General features: G+C 31.7%; 1 protein-coding gene across 1 annotated transcript; it reads right to left on the bottom strand.

The window, feature by feature from the left end:
* Window positions 1-2,760: 2,760 nt before the first annotated feature.
* LOC117168398 (phosphoribosylformylglycinamidine synthase) lies at window positions 2,761-21,502 on the bottom strand. The gene is made up of 13 exons (XM_033354031.1): window positions 21,415-21,502; window positions 13,187-13,343; window positions 12,771-13,114; window positions 12,463-12,699; window positions 8,370-8,495; window positions 8,039-8,266; window positions 4,656-4,854; window positions 4,323-4,588; window positions 4,033-4,246; window positions 3,782-3,961; window positions 3,518-3,682; window positions 3,143-3,415; window positions 2,761-3,039 (listed from the first exon to the last, which is right to left on the bottom strand). Exons 1-13 carry the CDS (start codon window positions 21,484-21,486, stop codon window positions 2,861-2,863), a joined length of 2,640 nt encoding a protein of 879 aa, XP_033209922.1. The 5' UTR covers window positions 21,487-21,502; the 3' UTR covers window positions 2,761-2,860.
* Window positions 21,503-21,811: the final 309 nt, after the last annotated feature.

Here is a 21,811-nt window from a genome sequence, read left to right as displayed (position 1 = left end):
ACCAAAGGGGGGCTCAGTGGGGTCTTTAAGGGTACTTTGTAGAGGCTCCTTTCGGTTCCTTCGCTCCACCAGGGTCAGTTTCATATCCTTTAAAAACGTTTTAATTTAGTATTTATGTGGTGAAACTATTCTTAAAATGCTGGTAAAAGACAATAGATTTGTTTAGTGACGGTGGAGCGGCTTGCCCGGAAAAAATCCATATCTATTTCATTATTGAATGAATGATAACATTGTCTGCCAGGCGATGTAACGATATTCAACGCATCAGCTGACGATATGATGGAAGTTGCTATAGGTTGTGCCTGGTGACTCGTTATTGGTCGCGAGAAATCAAGTGAAACTCTCGACCAATCAGGCAGCCTGTACTGTTGGATGTCACGTTCGGTGGCTTCAGTTTGGTTGTGATAATTCGTGTCACCATTCAGAAATTAGCGGTTGCCTTGAATTCCGTGTGTGGAATACAGCAGACACACGCTTTCTTTCAAAGTATGCGAAATTCCCGTACAGTGATGCAAAAAAATATTTATTCTCTAGTATTATTTCACCTCAAGCGCATTTGAAATTAAAAATAATAATCATTCCAAATGAAAAAGACTTGCATGTTTTAGTATTGCTATCTTGAAATTAGGGTATCAAAAATAAAACGAAAGGACCCCGCAGCAAATGTACATGAAATAGCTTTCAGTCGATTTTGATTAAACTTCGTAAAATTTTAGTTCTCAATGTCTCGATCAAAAGTGTTATGGGGCACAAAGTCCGAAAATGGACAGTTTTCGAGTTATAGAGGGTTAAACATCCAACCCTTTTAAAAAGCATTACCAAATATCTCGAAAACTGCAGCTCTGCGAAAAAAATGTTCCCTATGAAAGTTATTGGGTTCTAACGGGCAAATGCAAATAATGTCATGGCCTTAAGACACAGGTCATTTTTCAAGCTCATTCAATGTGAACTTGTCATTTATTGCTAATATTCATCCAATAAAGACAAGATATGAAGAGGAAATCAATATAGAAGCCATTAATGCAAGAAATGCGAATGACTTAGTCAACAGCCAGCCAATGAAGGCAAGTCATGAGTGCGATTTAGTCATTTCTAGCCAATGAAGGCAAGATTTGTCCAGGATGTTTGTCAATATCTAGCCAATGAAGGCATGAAATGAGCTCGATTTAGACAATATCCGGCCAATGAAGGCAATACATGAGCGAGATTTAGTCATTATCTAGCCAATGAAGGCAAGAAATGACCAGGATATCGTCGATTCTAGCCAATGAAGGCAACTTCTAATTACGTATGGCCTGTTAATGAAACGTAAGCCCTGTAAAAGTGGCTGCAGAATTAAACCTTCATCATTTAAATGATGCGGACATGATCTTACGTTTTCTGGGATGTAAATATTGCATAAAATAAAAACATTTACTTTGCATTCGACTGATAATCTTTGTGTATTATCGGCGGAATTGCAGAGAAGGAAAGTGTTACATATAGTCTATGTTAAGATATTCAGTCTTAAACATGTGGGATCCTCCTCTATAGCAGCGATTTCGTTACAAATCGATCGATTGCAATTAGAGCATATCTTTGTCAGATGTGTAACTTTTAATGGTGGTCTTCGTAATCCATCTCGTGTGTGAATAGCGATTTTCCTTTTGCCAGCATTCCCATCTCCGTCGATTCGAGTCATGAAACGAGGAGCAAATCGTCCATCACAAATGTAACACCGTAAAAGATTTCTAAATGCCATTCTGATTAAAGATTTACAAGTATAGAATGCAAGTACTTAATTAGGAATTGCTTTAGTAAACACATTCTACTAACAATATACAAAAAGATGAGACTGACTATACAATGTAGCGGGCCTAACGTTTACTCATCCATGAAGTAACATAGTTCAAAGATAAAATAAAATAGAATAACAAAATCACCTGCAGCAATCTGCCTCGCAGTATCGTGAATGTGTACGCAGAAAGCAATCACCAATTAAAAGAAACAAAATAACAGCCAAAACAAGTGTACTACACTAGCCCGCTGTAACGGGAATATGTACTCAGAAACAAATCGCCCGTCCTTTGTGAACACAAAATGACTCGCACAAGAATGATAGCAGAGCTCTCAAGTTATTGTTCTTATGATTATAAAAGTACTCATGGGGCTTATCACACCTGCGCACTGCGCGCGCCAACACCCACTTTATATTATTTTGTTCTTTGTTTTCTTTTTCGAGGAGGGGAGGAGGGGGTCAAGCAGGGCGTAAGTTACGTGAGAGTCAAGAAGGATGTGTCTTGAAAACATCCTTCCTATGATTTTGCTTCATTGGCAGGTTATTGACTAAGTCATTTTCATTTCTTGCTTTTATGGGTTCTATGTTGATTTCCTCTTTATATCTTGTCTTTATTGGCTGAATATTAGCAATAAAGGACAAATTCACATTGAATGAACTTGAAAAATGTCATGTGTCTTAAGGCCATGACTTTCTTTGCATTTCCCCGTTAGAGCCCAATAACTTTCATAGGGAACATTTTTTTCGTTGAGCTGCAGCTTTCGAGATATCTGGTAATGTTTCTTAAAAGGGTTGGATCTTTAACCCTCTATAACTCGAAAACTGTCCATTTTCGGACTTCGTGCCCCATAATACTTTTGATCGAGACATTGAGAACTACAACTATACAAGGTTTAATCAAAATCGACCGAAAGCCATTTCATGCATATTTGCTGCGGGGGCCTCTACTGTAAAGAATATTCCATAGTTATACTTTTTTATTATAACGTATCAAGCTTAGCGATAGTTGGATAATATAAACTTATAAATAAGCATTTATTATTAATTATATACATAAAAAACGATTGATTTTAAAAGCGAGTCTTAACAAGTCTGTGACGCGCACCATTCATAGGCATTTATAAAAATCTGGTGCCAGGGAGAAGATTTATATTTCCAGTCGGTAGGAGCCCAAGGTAACTGCCAAGATTGAGTGCATCTTTCTGGATGCGGCATCATAGCCAAGTGCCTTCCGTCAGAGGAACAAACCCCAGCGATTCCGCCTAACAAAGGGAAAAAAAGATGACAATCAAAGAAATTAATTTTATACGGTAAGCTCTTTGTCAAACACCCTACTTTGCCGACTGGGAGTAAAAATATTCTTACCGACACTTCCATTCGGATTCAAAGGATATCTTTCAGTCGGCGTTCCAGTTTCGTCGGCATATTTTATCGCCAGACAATTGCTTTCTTTAAGTTTACGAAAAACTTCCTCGTTACGGAAGGTAAATCTTCCTTCTCCGTGAGCCACCCAAACTCCAAAGACGCTACCTTCCATTCCCTTCAGCATGATGGATGGAGATTTTTCTATCTTTACTGTACACCAGCGACACTCGAATCTTTCTGATTTGTTGTGGTCGAGGACGATTCCTGGTTCACCTGAAAAATCTATATTTTTATTTCTCTTCTCTGAAGATAAATTGGTTGGATATTTTGAAAAAAGGAAATGCCTTTTTTTTAATATAAAATATAAATGTTAACCGTTTTCTGCTTCGCCCACCCAGCCCAAGAGACTCATCAACTGGCAACCGTTGCAAACTCCGAGGCTGAAAGTGTCCTTTTGTTGAATAAAGATTTCCAACTGCCTTTGAATGGATGGATTGAAAAGAAGACTTGCTGCCCAGCCTTTTGCTGATCCGAGAACATCTGTAAGGTGTAGAGAAGATGTAGATGAGTCACTAAGGAGGGCAAAAAGGTTGATGAGGTTGAAAATAAGTTGATGTGGGGCAGGAAGGAAGATAATACCCGCATAACTGAATCCTCCAGGAAAAACAATTCCTTTATATGAATCCAAAGTAGTACGATTCTGAAGAAGATCTTGCATTGTAACATCCCAAACTTCGAAACCCGCGTTTATTAAAGATGCAACCATTTCCCGATCACCATTCGTTCCTTCCTCTCGAATTACAGCTACTCTAATTTTTTCTGTAACGTAAAACCATTTTCCTCTTAGAGTCCACAAAATATTTTATTATCAGGAAACGAAATTATCTTACGACTCAAAGGACTCTTCAGTTTCGACTTGAGATCAGGATCAAAAGTAAGTTTGTAAACAGGTGCACTTCTGTCTTTTAATTCACTGTATTCCTGCAAAGCACACTCAAGATTGGTCTGCCGACATTCTAGCCTGTAACTCGTTTCTTCCCAAATTTTCATCAAATCAAGGACAGAAGACGTGAGAACATTTACGTCATTTACTGATACGTTGACCTGAAGCCATCATTCAAATCAATGTTAGTTAAGAAAAATAAAATATTATCTAAAATTAAAAAGATCTTAATCTTACTTGGGAAGTTAAGCCTAGCCCAGAGGACTTTCCAATCAGGAAAGCAGGGACTTTGAGATTTTCGAATTGTTTTAAGACATACTGAGTCTCGTTCGTGCTAACTTCTAAAACCCAACCCACTTCTTCAGCGAAAAGAATTGAAACCGGAGATCCGGATTTGTGGCTGACATTCACTTTGATTCCAGAAATACCAGCGAAACTCATTTCTAGGAGACAAGTGATCAACCCTCCATCGCTTACATCATGTCCTGACAATATCTTCTTTTCTAAAATTCAAACATATGGTCAATTATCAGACTCTTTTTGTTAATACCCATCGAATTTTTTGGCTACCTTTTATTAAATTCTGTGTAATGTTGAAAGCATGTTTCAAAAGGGTTGAATCTTCAAGATCAGGAGTTTCGTTCCCGAGCTGCTTAAAAACTTGAGCCAAAGCTGTTCCACCGATTCGACTCTTTCCATTTGACAAGTCAATGAAAATTAGACTACCTTCTTCTTTCAGTGAGGGGCATTTCAAATCAGGAGTAACAACCTGTATGTAAATAATAAATGATGAAATTTAATGAATGTACGAGTTGATAAGGCAAGCTAAGGATGATAAAAAATGTGTTCTCTGCTTTAGCCCAGAAGTTAGCTTTAGCTCAGAAATTATTTTTTTCTTGACTATAATCTGTTTTTTTTACCGTAGATCAGCTATGGTTGAGAAAAATATGTTCTTAATTTTAGCCCCGAACCTTTTTTTTTTGTTCTTTTATCTTTTTTCTACACTTTTTTTGTTGTTCCTAGGCAAGACAGGCTGTGGCTGAAAAAAAATATCTGTAAGTCCAGAGCATTTTTTTCTTTTTCGAATGTAGACAAGACAAGCTAGACAGAAAAAAGAAATCTCCTGTGCTTTAGCTGTTAAAGTTTTTCTCTCTTTTTTTAAATGTTGACGGGGAAAATTGTGAATGAGAAAAAAATTTCCTATTCGTTAGCCCTGAACATTTTTTTCCAATCTTTTTCTTGAATTTTAACAAGAAAAGCTATGGATGAGAAACGAAATGTCCAGTGCTTTAGCACAGAACATTTTTCTTTTTTTTCTTGAATGCAGATAAGAAAATCTATGCGTCAGGAAAAAAATTGTCTGCGATCTTTTTTTCTTTTTTTCTAGAATGTAGACACAATAAGCTGTGGACGAGAAAAAAAAATCTGCTGTGCTTTAGCGTAGAGGATTTTCCCATCTTGTTTCCCTTAGTTCAATGTAAATAAAACAAACTATGCACAAGAGAAATGTGCTATGCTTTAGCACAGAACATTTTTTTCTTAAATATAGACATAGCAACCTATAAATCAGGAAAAAAATATTCTTTACTTTTTCCTTCTATTTATTAAATGTGAACAGGACAATCTATGCAGGAGAAAAGAATATTCTACGCTCTTTTTCTTTTTTTTCTGGTACGAAGACAAGGTAAGCTGTAGATGAGAAAAAAAATCTCCTGTTCTTAAGTCCATAAAATTTTTGATCTAATTCTTTCTTTCTTAAATGTTGACCAGAAAAGCTATAAAGAAGAAAATATATGTCCTCTGCTTCAGCACAGAACATTTTTTGCGGGTTTTTATTAAATGTAGACAAGAAAATCTGTGGATTAGAGAAAAAATGTACTGCGCTCTTTTTTCTTGTTTTTCTTTAATGTAAGGAAAACAAGCTACGACTACAAAAGTTTTATGTGCTTCAGCTTGAATGGAAGCAAAAGAAAATATTCGGTGCTTTAGCCACAGCAATTTTTTCTCGAATGCAAACAGGACAATCAATAGATTAGCAGAAAAATTTTCTACTCTTTTTTTTTCGTTGAATGTGGAAAAGACAAGCTGTGGATGAGAAACAAATATTTTATGCTTTAGCCCAGAACTATTTTTTTCCTTTTTTCTCTATTTTCTTTTTTCTTTATGTAGAAGACGCAAGCTGTGGATGAGAAAAAAATGTTCTGTGCTTTAGCCCAGAACTTTTTTTTCTTTTTTGTAATATTTTTTTTCTCTATTTTATTTAATTCTTCATTTTTTTCTTTATGTAGACAAGCAAGGTAGAGACAAGAAAAAAATATTTTGCGCTTTTGTCCTAAACCTTATTTTTTCTTCCCTTTTCTTTCTTGTAGGCAAGCTGTAGATGAGAAAAGAAATGTCCTGCTCTTTAGCCCATAACATTTTTTTTATAATTCTTTCTTGAACGTTGACAAGCAAAACTATGTACGAGAAAAAAAATGTCCTGTGATTTAGCATAAAACATTTTTTTCTTGAATGTAGACAAGAAAATCTATGCATCAGGGATTTTTTTCACACTTTTTTTTCTTGTATGTAGGCAGGGCAAGCTGTGGACGTGAAAAGAAATGGCCTGTGCTTTAACACAGAACTTTTATTTTTTCTTTATTGTAGACAATAAAATCTATGAAGTGAAAAAGTTTTCTGCGCTCTATTTTTTAAAGTAAGTAAAGCAAGGTGTGGATGAGGGAAAACTATATTTTGCTTTAGCATAATTTTTTTTCCAGGGTTTCCTAGCTCCAAGCTAAAACATTTATAGTTTAAGTCGGAAGTCCGTCCTTCCGTCGTACTTAAAGGGAGGAGAAACTAGATGGAGTAGGGGATGTAAATTTTGCGATGAAGAGGATTCAACGACTTAATTAAGTTTTCATTCACGGAACATAATTTCAAAAAATAATTAATTTCACGCTCAACCGAAATGTCCCCCTTATGTCCCTAAGAATAGGGACGGAAGTAGCATTATATTTCCCGTAAACCGCATTTGCGTGCGAAAGTAAAATATGCGAGGCGAAAGTGAAATTAGCGAATCGAAACCAAAATTAGCCGGGCGACAGTAAACTTTTCGAAGCGGAAGTAAGAATTAGTCGATTAGAATTCGAGCCGCGAACAAAGCTATAGAGAAATGCGTCGGACCCGCTTTTTAGGGCCAAAAGATGGTCACGGGCGAGAGTGGAATAAAATACTACGAGTATATACAACACGGGATGAAAATAGATTTTTCCCTCTGGCAATTTCTGCCCTCGCTCAAGCAATAATTCTTTGCCCCTTGTTACACAATGTAATATTTTAAACGTTTTTTTTTTTAATTTCAAAAGAAATTTAATTCTTCTCAAACAATTTTTTCCCGTAAATATTTTTGTTCTACAATTCTTTTTTAAAAACTTTTTTCCAATATTTTTTGGTTGATAAAATTTTGCTTAAATAATTAAAAAACAAATTTCTTTAGCAATTTTCAAAAAATTTCCAATACAATTTTTGTTACAAAATAAAAAAATATTTGCTTTTTGGATTCTGTTAGGACTTAAGTTAACGTCTTAATAGGCTACGAAACCCTTCTGTACTTTGGCCGGAACATTTTTTTTTTTTTATCGAATATAGATAAGACAAGCTGTGGATGGTAAAAAAGTTCTCTGCTTTAACCCAGAATAAGATAAAAAATGTTATGTTTCTTGTTTTTTTTTCTTGAATGTTAACAAGACTAGCTATTAATGATAAAAAATGATCCGCGCGTTAGCACAGAACATTTTTTATGTACTTCATTTTTGCTCCTATTTTTAATGTTGACAAGATAAGGTATGGATGAGAAAAAAAAATTCTCTCATGATTTAGTATGTAGGCAAGAAAAATTATGGATGAAGTTAGGGAAAAAATATTCTGAGATCTCTTTTTCTTTTCATTTTTTCCCTTTTTTTCATTCTTACCTTTGTGACATCTGGACAAGGAGCATAACAGGAAACAACTAGTGTTCCAGGTGCTTTGACAACATCCTTATCGATTCTTGCAGCCATACTTAGAGAATCTTTTCCTCCGTCAATTGCAACTCCCAACTCTTTCATTACCGAACACATCGCGAAACATGCTTCGTACAAGGCTGCACCTTCTCCTGGTAATTTTGCAGCCCACATCCAATTTCCACTGCATTTCACGTCCTAGTAGTAATATAAAAGAAAATATTGTATTATCACGATAGTGTAAAAAAGTGTCAATTCTGAGGTATCGATACTTTACACACGTTTCAGTTAAAATTTTTACCTTGAGATCTGAGATTGGTGCAAATACTAAATTCGTAAGAGATTCTGCTACTGTCATTCTTGCACCTGCAGCTGCATCCACCAAACCTTTTATTGGTTGCTCACCAATCGAGGAAGCGATTCCTTCCTGAAGTAAAAGAAGTTTTGAAAGATGTATTTTTTATTAAAGCAGTTTATAATCCAAAAGAAGGAATATTTAAGTTAAGGGGGGGTTCCTTTGTTGGGTCAAAAAATCGTTTTTTTTTCTTTTTGCATTTTCGAATAGATATATGTTTCAAAAATATACCCGGAAAATTTCAAGTCAAAATATCAAAAATTTCGAAAGTTATGGGCCGTTAAATGGACCAGTGTCAAACGCGCTGGGCTGCAGCAGCCAAGTGCTCTGCGACGGCGAAACCGGTTCCGATTTTAGGCTTGTTTTTCACGTGAATGAGGAAGGTGGCTTGTATGGACATAGCATATATGGAATAGCTGACTAGGCGAAAGTACTCTCATATTCTGAACTTTATTTAAACAAATGATTGTTGTAAACCTGATGTCAAATTCGTGATTTCTGACCGTTTGAACTATGAAAATCATATGAATCTTGGAAAAAAGTAATTTTTCAATAGTTTTTATTAAATAAATTGTTTAAATAATTTGTTATTGCAAAAATAGTACCGGATTTGAAATCAGTGATATCGAAAGCTATGGAAAGCATATGCATAATTCAAAAATTGTAATTTGCTTTAAAAAATTCTTTATAAAAATTGTTTAAACAAATTAATTTTGCAAATTTGATGGCAGATTTGAAATCAGCGACCTCGAAAACATACGAAATGAAGAATAAGTGTAATTATAGCGCAAAAGTTCAACATAATTTTTTGCGATTTTTATGAAAAACTTTGAACGCGTTTTTCTCAAAACCACGTTTTCCGTGTTGGTGGAAGTCCCACAAGGCGCAAAAATTGAGCAATCGCTATGAAACTTTTTTGACATATTCTCAGAAGGTGTCCGCTTAAAGTAGACTACAATCATCAAAAAATATTGAAAATTTTTTGTTTAAAAAGATAATTAGTAGCAAAAAACACGTGAAAAAATAATTTTTTTCAAAATCTCATGGCTTCCTCATTTTTCATTTTTTTCTTCATTCTAGTCTACTTTGTGCGCTATAGTGTATAGATTAAGAAAATATTTTGATTTTTTGTTTCAGATTTTTTCTACGGCGGACAGATCTTCCACCAGCGGGAAAAGTCGCCGCCGACCACCCGCCATTGATCAGTGCCCCCCCCCCCTTTCTTATGTAACGACCCAACAAATTTTGTAGTACTATATTACACATGGACAAACAATTGTGGAAAATTTCAGCCTCTTATCTTTTATACTTTCCTCAAAAAATATTTCCAAAAAAAACAGCCGGATTTCGGCCCAACTAAGTAGGAACCCCCCTTAAATATTCATGGAAAACCCCAGAAAGCAAAGCGGTAATATGTTTACAGGGTCGCTGAGTCCAAATTTAAAGTTCATTCGACTCGGCGAGGTCGCATTCAATTCATAAACTAAAAAAAATTAAAACACTGAAAACAAGAGAAAATCCTGCTGCCTTGACAGATACTTTGACGATGACAACTGCACCGAAAGGGGATGTTTAAATTAACTTGTCTCAAGGTTATGAATGGAATGCGACCTCGCCGAGTCAAATGGCCTTTAAATTTGGAATTTGCGACCCTGAAAACATATAACCGCTTTACTTTCTGCGTGTTTCCATGAATGCTTCAACTTTTATCATTTTTTTTGAAGTTAGGAACGAAATGCGACCTGACCGAGTCAAACTAAACCCGAACTTGGATTCAGCGACCACAAAAACTCATAGTAATGTTTATCTCGTCTGGTGAACAAGATCTTTTTTTCTTGTGCATGTATTTTCGCCCCGTAGACCTACAAAAACATATTATACTCTACGTGGAAAAATGTGAAATACTTTTTCTAGAAACATGGGGGAGTGGAGAGTGGATGAGTAAAAAGCTAACAATGAGAAGGTTGATTTAAAATAGGGGATCACGAAAAGGATGGCCAGAAGAAGAAGAAAGCTAATGGGACAAAAAGAAACGTTAGAAGAAAATGGTTCTTGTAAAAAGAAGGAAGGCAAGGATAAGGAGGATCAAGAAATAGAACGGGGATGTAGACAAAGAGAAGGGCAAAAAGGCAGAGATAAAAACGATAACAAGACAATCCGGATATCATGGAAAAGAAGAAAGAATGAAAAAAGAGGAAGAAGAGCAGAAGGAGGATGAAGAAGATAAAGGGGAGGAGGAGAAAGAGAACGATGAGGAGAAGGAGGGATAGGAAGAAGAAGAGCAGGAAGAGAAGGACGAGGCTTAAAATAGAACTTTTATGCAGACAAATAGATGGACATAAAGCATAGAGCTAAAAAGGATAATAAAGCAATCCGGATGTCGTGAAATAGAAAAAAGAACGAAGCAGGAGGAGGAAGAAGAGCAGAAGGACGAGGAAGAGGATGAACGGGAGAAGTAGAAGGAACTGGACGAAAATAAGGAGTAAGAAGAGGAGGAAGAGAGCAGGAGGAAGATGCTAAAAATAAAAACTGGATGTGGACAAAGAGGAAAACAAAGCATAGAGATAAAAACGATAATAAGACAATCCGAATGTAACAGAAAAGTAGAAAGAACGAAGGGCGAGGATGAGGAGGTCACAGAGAACGAAAAAGAGAAAGAAGAGCAGGAGGGAGAGAAAAAGGCTAAAAATAGAATGTTGATGTGGACAAAGAGCAAGAGATAAGGGGAAAAAACGATAATAAGGCAATTAGGATGTCGTAGAAAAAAAAAGAACGAAGGAGAAGGAGGAGGGCGAAGAGAAGGAAAAAGAGGACGGAAAGGAGGAGGAGGACGAATAGGGAAAGGAAGAGGAAGAAGAGTAGGAGAAGAAGGAGGAAGAAGATCAAAAGAAGGAAGATAACGAAGAGGAGTAAGTAGAGGAGAAGTAGGCTAGAAATAGAACGTGGATGTGGACACAGAGAGAGACATAAGGCATAGAGATAAAATCAATAATTAGGTAATCTGGATGTGGTGAAAAAGAAGAATAAACGGAGGTGTAGGAGAAGTAGGAGGACGAAGAGGAGCAATAGGAGCAGGAAGAGGGAGGAGACGAAGAAAAAGAGGAAGAAGTGGAAGGAGTTGGAAGTGGCTAAAAATATAACTTGGATGTGGACAAAGATAACATAAAACATAGAGATGAAAACGATAATAAGACAATCCTGCTGTGGTGGAAAAGAAGAAAGAACGCAGGTTGAGGGTTATGACGAAGAGGAAAAAAGGAGGAAGAAGAGCAGGAGGAGGAGAATGGCGAAAAGGAGGAAGAAACGGAGAAAGAGAGCAGGAGAAGGAGGAGGCTAAAAATAGAACGCGGATGCGGACAAAGAGGAGAATGTATAGCATAGAGATAAAAACAATAGGAGGAAAATCCAGATGTGGTGGAAAAACAGAAAGAACGAAGGAGGAAGATAAGAAGGACGACGAGGAGGAAAGGTAGAAGGAAGGAGAGCAGGAGGATGAGGAGGAGTCTAGAAATAGAACGTGTGTGTGGACAAAGAGGAGGAGATCAAGCATAAAGATAAAAATGATAATAAGACAATCTGGATGTGGTGGAAAGGAACAGAGAACGAAGGAGGAGGATGAAAAGGAGGTAGATGAGCAGGCGGAGGAGGAAGAGGACGAAGAGCATAAAGAAGAGGAGGAGGGAGGAGGAGGAGGAAGAACTGAAGTAGGAGGCTAAAAATGAGAAGGTTGATATAAAAGACAGGCCGAATGAGAAAAAGGATGCTTACGAGACAGAAGAATCTTGATGGCAAACAAGCAAGGTAATGACAATGCTTGTTCTTCTTGAAGCTTAAAAGGATGAGCACTTAAAAAAGAGGATGTGGATGTAGAAAAAGGAAAGACACAGAAGTCAAAAAGTATCATATTTTAGATTTTATTCGCTTCACTTAAAATTCTAGTTTCTTAGAGAATCTTTGGTCTTAAATCCAATTGTATCTAAGAGATGTCTCCACTAGGCAGTAACACCTAAAAAACTACCAAAATAAGTGTCTCACTTACCGTGGAAAAATGTGAAATAGTTGTGACAGCAACATCGGCAAGTGGAGTATGCAAAGGACCAACACACTGTTGTTGAGCAATTAATCCCGTAACACAACGATCAACTTTATTTGTCAAGTATCGTTTACTCGCCACTGAGGGCAATCTTAAAACTCTCTCAAGAGCAGCTCTCACATTTAAATCTTTCGGTAAATGACAATCAGTAAGTTCTCGTTTCTCCCTTCGAAGTTCGAAGGTCTGGAAAAAAAATATTATCCTTCGCCTCCAAATACTTTCAGGCTTCCTAAAAACAATATTTTTTCACTCACTTTGCTCGGCATCTTCCCAAGGACCAACTCCAGTTCGAGATCGACCGGATGCTTAGCACCCGTTTCCAATCCTTGCAAATATTTCGAATCGTCGCAATCTTCTTCCTCGGAAAGAATAATTTTACCAATTCCGGTGACGGTTCCAACAAAATTGATTGGGCATTTTTCGCGCTCGGCTATTTGCTGCAGGAGGGGCACATCTTCACTTCTGCAGAGAATCGCATCATTTTCTTGATATTCTGCACCCCAGAGTTCCAAGGTCGACAGGCTGGGATCTCCGAGTTCAAACTTTTTTGTGAAGATCACGGCTCCAGCGGGTTCTACTAGTTCCTTCAGAACATTTCCTTAATGGAGGAAGATTGATGAACTGTAATATATTTTAATCAGTTGGATATTAGTAATTTTAGGTGTCTTACCATTTCCACCAGCGCCTTGATCATGAATACTCAAAATCGGGTTCCTCTCTCCCATTTCCATGCAAGCGCGTACCAATCTATTCAGTTTTTGTTCCATTTCAGCATCGCCTCGTTGCACAGCTCCAAAGTCGAGATCCGATTTGTTGTCACCTTGCACCTAAAAGATAAATGATTTCCCGAGTTTTCCCAGTCAAGTTTTTCAATTTTCCTGGTCAACTAAGCGTAACATATTCGTGTTTGTCGCAAAACGCAGAACATTTTTTTAATTCATAACGTACATTCGAAGCATCCATTAACATGACAGAGCACAAACGTTGCAAAATAAATTAATTTGGAAAAAAATACTTGAATTTTTGTACCAGATACTGTAATTTTTTTTAATGAAATAGTTAAACTTTCAGTTGAAAAATTAATTTTTAACAACAAAAAAACGGCTATTGAACATAAAAGTTCAATTTTTAAACAAAGCGGTGCATTTTCAAATAAAATTTTGAATCTTCAACTGGAATAATTAAATGATAAACAAAAAAGACGAATTATCAACTGAAATGAGGAATATTTGACTAGACACTTGAATTTTCAACCAAAAAGATACATTTTTAAACAAGAAAATTATTTTCAAAATAAAAAGATTAATTGTCTACCAAAAAATACAATTTTTCAAAAAGATACGTGAATTTGTAACGAAATAGTTTAATTTTTAATTAATGAAGACAAATTTCCAATCAAATAGTTGAATTTCGACCTAAAAAAAAAATTAATAATTTTCAACCGAAATAGGAGTAGTAACATGTTTAATTAAACAAATTAATTTTTAACCAAACATAAGGTTTTTCAAATAAAACAATAAATTATCAACTAAAACAATTTGAATTTTAAAACAAAAAAATTAATTTTTATAAAAAAGAAAAAATGCCAAGCAAAACCTAAATAATCATGTTTCAAGTTGAAAAATCAATTTTCAAACCAAAAAGATGAATTTTCAACTGAAATTATACATTTTTAACTGGAATACTTAAATTTTTAATCGAAAAGAAGAATTTCTAAATAAGAAGATAATCTTTCATAGACTACGTGAATTTTCTACAAAACAGTTGAATTTTCAAATAAAAATGACAAATCTGACAATTCAATTTTCAGTCAGAGAAATTAATTTTTTATCAATCTGATGATTTTTCAACTAAAATAATTGATCCTCAACTGGAATATTTGAATTTTATGCCAGAAAGATGTATTTTCAGCCACAAGGATTAATTTTCGACAACAAAAAAAAACATTTTTTACAAAGTTCATACATATTCAAAGAAATAGTTTAATTTTGTAATGCCGAATATCAATTTGCAACCAAATAGTTGAATTCTCACCAAGAAAAAAAGATAAATTGATTCACAACAGAGCAGTTAACTTTTTCACCAGATATGAATTTGCAATAAAAATGATGAATCTTTAAACCAAGTAGTTCAATATTTAACTAAAAAAAAGAATTCTTAAAAAAACAATGTAAAATGAAATTCTATAATAATTCTGAAATATTTCTTCTTAGAAATACTACTTCTACTCTAAAAACCGCGGAAAGTATTTTCTTCATCAAAAATTTAAAAAAGGAAACCTTTAAATTGTGTTGCATTCTGAGTTGGAAAAGGGACTTTTTTTTGTATTCTTTTAAATCCCTGTTGTAATTCTTTTAAAACATTCCCGTTCCTTGTAAAAAATGCCCTGTTCCAAGCCAAATTATATTAATTTACCGAAACTCACTGACCTAAAATAAAAACGATAATTATTTTCTAAAATTCCCTGTTCCAAGTCAAATAAATCAGGAGTAATCGAATAAAAACGTAAGAAATCAATTATTTTTAAATTGAAAATATTATTTTTTCTGCATGTTTGGAATATTTTGAATTCGATTATCAAACTTAACCCTGAAAGTGCATTGTGGGTGTTAGAAACCCAGTAGGCAAAAAATTTAGCGACGTCTTTACAACATCGTTACGACATCTTTACGACATCCTATGTCCATGCCGTTTCGGTATCTTTGCGATATCGTAAAGACACCTTAACGACATGGACATAGGATGTCGTAAAGTTGTCGTAAAGATCTCGTAACGATGTCGTAAATACGTCGCCAAACTTTGTTCCCACTGGGTACCCCAAAGCAATTTTCAAACTCTTATAAGCCATACTTAATTCGAAAAAATAGAGTAAGTGTCGCCATCTAGATTTAGTTGGAGACACTAACTGTAAGTAAAGTTGTTTAGCATACTGCGTCAAGCGTCAATCTACTAGCAACAGCTCCTGAAAGTGGAGGTAAAAAATAGTGGGGTCTGGAACACCCAGTGTGCTCTCAGTGAGCGGAAAAGTAATTTTGGAGCAAATTTTGTTGTTGATTTTTTATTGATTTTTGTTTACTTTATAACGCAAGTATATCATATAAAGTGAAATAATTATATTTTTTTCGATAAGTTTATACTTTTTTTCTTTGTAGATGGCTTATAACTTACGGCAGCGCGTCGTGCAACAGCAGACTCTGGATATCTTGAATAAAATACAGTTGTCGAAACACAGTTATATATGTCTCTTTTTTAAATCTCTTGTATTTTTACAGTATTACATGTCAAAGTTCCTCAATTTTTATAATAATAATTCAATTTAAAAGCAAAAAATCTGATTCATCAATTTATCATAAAATTGACTTTTCAACTGTGCAAATAAATATCTTTTTTAAACGCCCCCATGTTGCAATATTTTGTGTATGAAGGAACAGTATTTCAAAAGTATAGTCATACATTTTTATGTTAAAATAATTAAAATTGCGTGAGTTATGGATTTTTAAGTAAAAACCCCATTTTTTTACTTTTTTCAAAAATTTTTTAACAAACTTAAAATAAATAAATGGCTATAAAATCAACTCTACCTAATAAAAGATACCTTACACTATATCGGATAATTTCATTGTGACAAAATATTCAACAGGGGTTAAACAATACGTGATTATATACGCTGGGGTCTAGGACACCCACGATGCACTTTAACGTGATTTTTACCATGTATGTACTCAAGGAACATTACATTCTTTAAATCGTATGATAAGCTATCTTTTTAATTAATAAAAAGAAAGAAGCCATTTCTCGGGTTTTTACTGTAAAATTGTTGAATTTTCTAGGTTTAGCAAAGTAAATTAAATTATATGCATGAGAAAAAAATCTATTAATATTAGGGGCCTAATATTAATATTAGGTACGTAATGTTCAGTTTCCAGAAACTTGTTGCTAGTTATTTCCAGTACAATTATTCTTTTAGAGTGATGCTTTTAACATAGAGTCTTCCATGAACGGAATAAAAAAGTATTTCAGATACAAATTAAACATTCTCAGAATTATTTATTTGTAACAAAAAATTCCTTTTCTGCTATAAAAGAGGATTTTTTTAACAACATACTTGAGTTTTATACAAAATAATTACATTTTGCGCATTATAGTTAAATTTTCAACCTAAAAAGATAAATTCCCTACAAAATAGTGTCATAGTTTATATTTCAATTAAAAAATATAACATTTTTACAACAAAAAAGAAAATAATTTTAAAATCAAACAGGATACATTTTCAACAAATAAAGGTTTTTCACTCAACAAAGAAATAAAATTTTATCTCAACTGTTAAAGACATAACTTTTTAGAATCTTATCGGAAAACAATTAATTTTATTAAAAAACTGATGAATTTTTTGCGAAATTTACAACTAAAAAAAGACCAATCTCAAGAAAAATGGAAAAATTTACATCTTCAGTTAAAAAATTAATTTTAAACAAACAAAAAAAAGCTTTACCACTAAACATTCAGATCACTTTTGAATTTAGTATGATTTTGAATTTAAAAAGATTTCAGTTGACTTGTCACGATCAAAATATAAACTTTTAAACAAGACACAAGTTTTTACGAAAAAGAAATTGAATTTTCAATTCAAAAAGACAAACTTTTGACCAACAAGAATGACTTTTTAACAAATTTGTTGAATTCTCTAGCAGATAGTTGCATTTTTATCAAAAAAATGAAATTTCTTTAAAAACAGAAAATTAATTATTTTTAATTTTATTCCAGTTGACTTTTCTAGATCGAAATATGAGTTTTGTTGAACAAGAAATAGGTTTTTACGAAAAAAATTGAATTTTCAATCCAAAGAGAAGATTTTTTTCAATCAAAAAGTAAGACTTTTTAACAAAATGGTTTAATTCTTTACCAAATAATTACATTTTTATTCAAGACAGATGTAATTTCTGCAAAAATAGGTGAATTTTAAAATAGAAAAGACAAACTTTAAAAAAAGAGTTGAATTATGAACTGAATAGTTGTATTTTTCTTCAAGAAATATGAAATTTCATCTAAAGCAAATGAATTCAACAACAAAAAAACATTTTAAAAATAGTTAAACTTTCTTCCAAAGAAGATTCCCGTTCATTTTTCGACAACAAAATAAGAATTTTGTTTGCTCAATAGTCAAATTTTGAAAAATAAAGTATAATTTTTTAAAAAGAATTTTAAATTCTCATCCAAAAAAGAATTCAGTTGACTTATCAGAAACAAAATATTATTTTTAAGCGAAAGCTTAATATTCTACGAAAAGATTAAAATTTTCAACACAAAAAGATGTTCTTAAACAAAACAGTTAAGCAATATGTCACAAAAAACCTGACAGAGTTAAGGATTTTCAATAAACTAAAGTTGAAATTATTTTCTTATATAGTTAAAATTTTTTTTGGTTGAATCAAAATATTTTTGGTATAAAATTTAAATACTTTTTTGTTAAAACATCAAATAACACGTTTTTTACTGAGAAATAATTTTTTTTATTTCTTAAAAAATACAACTACTCAGATGAAAGTGGAATTAGTTTGTTAAAAATTGATTTATTTGGTTGATGATTGCTCATTTAAGTTGAAAAACTTTTTTCCCTAATTTAACTTATTAAGGACAAAATTCAAATATTAATTTTAAATTTCTGTAATTTATTTAAAATTTTAATTTAAAGGAAGAATATTTCATCTTTTTGGTGACTAATTCATTGTTTTGGTTAAAAATTCCTTTAATAAATCGAATATTTGCTAGAAAAATAATGCACTTTGATAAAAATTCATCTATTTTGGTAGAAAATTACTTTTCTTCTTATTTAAAGTTAATTTTTTAACTGAAAATGTAACAGTTTGATATTTTGTCGGAAATGTATCTTTTTCCATACAAATTTAATCTTCTTGGTTAAAAATGATGCTATTTCGTTGAAAATTTACTTTAATTTTATTGACAAATTTTTTTTCTTCAAATTTAACTATCCCATTTTTAGTTGAAATTCCATTTTTTGGTTGAAAATTAACTTCCGTGGTTAAAAATTTAACTATTTAAAAAAAATCGTTTCTTTCTTGGCTCAAAATTTATTTTAGCATTAAAAAATTTAACAAATTTATTTGTGGTAAGAAATTTATTATTTTATTCTTATTCGTTTCTTTTTAGTTGAAAATTAATTAACTTGGCTGAAAACTCGTTTTTTTTTCATTTACTTCTCGAACTACAAATTGAACTATTCTATACCTTATTTGTAAATTTATATTTTTTGGTTGAAAATGTATATATTTTATTGAACTTTTATCTTTTTTGGTAGAAAACTCACATTTTCGATTTAAAATTCAATTTTGTTGGAATCTTTTTTTGTAAATTGATTGCTTTAACTGAAATTTTAATTCTTCTATTTTTGGTTGAAAAATAGTTTTTTTTTTGAGAAAAAAAATATTTTGTTGAGAATTGTTTTTTTATGACATTTATTTTTCTGGTATATTAACTATTCTAATTTTGGTTAAAAATTGATCTTGTTTAAATGAAAATTCACGTACTTTGTTGAAAATGAATATTTTTTGGTAGAAAATTTATCATTTTAGTTTGAAAATTCACTTTAAATAATCCATTTTTTGTGGAAAATTTACCTTTTTTGATAAAAACCATAATCTTTTTCGTTAAAAACTTATCTGTTTTGTAGAAAACGTAACTATTATATTTTTTGTTAAGAATCCATTTCTTTGGTTAAAAAAAAACTATTTAGTTGAAAATTCGTTTTTCTTGTTGATAGGAAATTAATCTTTTGTGTTGCAAATTTCAGTATTTTGTCAAAAATTCATCATTGTGATTAAAAATTAATTTCGTTAGTTGAGAATTCGTTTCTTTCTAGTTGAAAATTAATTTTTTTTTTAAATTTATTTCTCGAACTGCAAATTGAATTATTCTATTTTTTATTTATAAATTTATATTTTTTGGTAAAAAATTTATATATGTTATTAAACCTTTATCTTGTTGGTAAAAAACTCATATTTTGGATTTAAAATTGAATTTTCTTGAGATCTTTTTTCTGAAAATTGATTGTTTCAACTGAAAATTTAATTATTCTATTTTTGATTGAAAAATAATTTTTAGAACAAAAAAAAATTTGTTTCGAAACTGTTTTGTTTTATACATTTATTTTTCTAGCATTTTAACTGTTCTAATTTTGGTTAAACATTGATCTTGTTTGGATGAAAATTAATTGACTTTGTTTAAAATGAGTATTTTTTTGTAGAAAATTTATTATTATAGTTTGAAAAAAAACTCTTTAGTTGAAAATTTATTTTTTTCTTGATAGAAAATTTTTTTTTTGGTTTGCAAATTTCACTATTTGGTCACAAATTATTATTTTTGGTTGAAAATTCATCATTGTGATTAAAAATTAATTTCTTTGGTTGAAAATTCCTTTCTTTCTAGTTGAAAATTAACTTTTGTAACTGAAGAATAATTTAATTAGAAAAATAATTTGAATTGTATAATTTCCAATCCGAGGCGCTAGTGATTTAACAATTTGAACTTGAATTGAAGACTAACGAAATTAGTATGATTTTAGATACAAATTTCGAAAATAAGACAATGTTAAAACGTTAAAAATTTAATATTTTAGGTCTAAAATTTTGGAAATTGGGTCAGTTAAAATTTAGAGGAATTGAAATTGTATTCTTTTGAATTCAAAGCGTTCAAAATTAAATCATTAGAGATTGAAAAATTTTCAATTTAAATAATATTAAAAACTAAATTGTACCTTTTAGCTAAAGCTTCTGAAATCCTGGAATTTTAAATTGTCATTACATAATAAAATTACAAGTTAACAATAAAATTTATTTAACATTTTCTAAAATGAAAAATGAATTGAATTCATCTAATAAAAAAAAAAACATTTCGAAATAAATAGTAATTTTAAACGGAAAATGTTAAAAATGAAAAAAAAATCTACTCCGGAAGCTTAAAAATTAAACGAATGCGAAATTAATTTAAAACTGAAAAAATGTTAGTCACGAAAAAATTTGATATTAAAGATTTTTTACACTGAAACTCTTTACAATTTTAATTATTTGAAGTAAATTTAAATCGCTTAATGACTAATAATTTCTAAATTGCTAATTATAATTTTCAAAATTCAACCAATTCAATTTTAATTGTAAAATTAAAAGTTTTCAGTTTTAAATTATTTATTTGTTTAAATCTTTTACTAAAAATTGGACAGTTTTAAAATCTTACACTGAAAATAAAAAATTAATATAAAGAATACAAAACAATATTGCTATAATATAATTTCATTTTTTGAAATTGTACAATCTTAAGCTTTTCAATTTGAAATTTTGAAATATTTAATAGCGAAATGGTCCTGAAATTTTAAATATTCCAAATTGCAGAATTTTAAATACTGCAAGAAATATTGTAAACCTTTAAAGCTTAATAATTCTAAACACTTTAAAAATGATATATTTTGTAGTTTGGAACTTTCAAAAATTATAAAATGCGCGAATTAAAAAATATTTTTGACTTATTTTATCATTTAAATTAAGCGCCCTTTCCAATTTGAAGCGATACATTTTCACGTGAAATTTAAATAATGTAATTATAATAATAAAGAAAAAATATGATTTTTTAAATCTTCAAAAACACGTTTCTAAATTCACCAAAATTACAATAATAATAAAAACTTGAATTTTACTATGATCAGAAGTAAACTCTTGGTTTTTAAAATAAATTCCCTGTCATTTCAGGATTTTTTCACGGTCAACAAAATTCATGGTCGTTTCCCAGTTTCCCGGTCAAGTTGCCACCCTGGATATGTAAATTTTTATAACATTTAAAAAAATTTTAACTCTAAAATTCGAAATTAATAATTTAGAAAATTAAACTTACATCAACAGAACTTGCCGCACCACCACCAACTCCAATCCGGTAGACTGGACCACCAATTTTTACAACTTTCATGCCTAAAATAAAACAGAATTTATTAGGAAGACTTTTTTAAAACTAAAGTTAGGGATCGTCCATAAACTATGTTAAGAATTTTAACCTTTTAGAATTAATTTTTAGAATTTAATTTTTTTGTTTCAAAATTCCTGAGTTTCATTGAGAAATCCTCTTTTTTGGTAGGAAATTAATCTTTTTTTTAATTCATCTTTTTTAGTTAAAAATTTAAATTTTTTAGTTTAATATTCAACTTTTTCGTTCAGAATTCCTGAATTTCGAGAAATTCTCTTTCTTGGTAGTAAATTAATCTTTTTTAATTCATCTTTTTTAGTTGAAAATTCGA

Source organism: Belonocnema kinseyi, chromosome 1, assembly GCF_010883055.1.
Source record: "Belonocnema kinseyi isolate 2016_QV_RU_SX_M_011 chromosome 1, B_treatae_v1, whole genome shotgun sequence".
Lineage (NCBI taxonomy): Eukaryota > Metazoa > Arthropoda > Insecta > Hymenoptera > Cynipidae > Belonocnema > Belonocnema kinseyi.
This window is presented reverse-complemented; position numbering and strand designations above follow the sequence as displayed.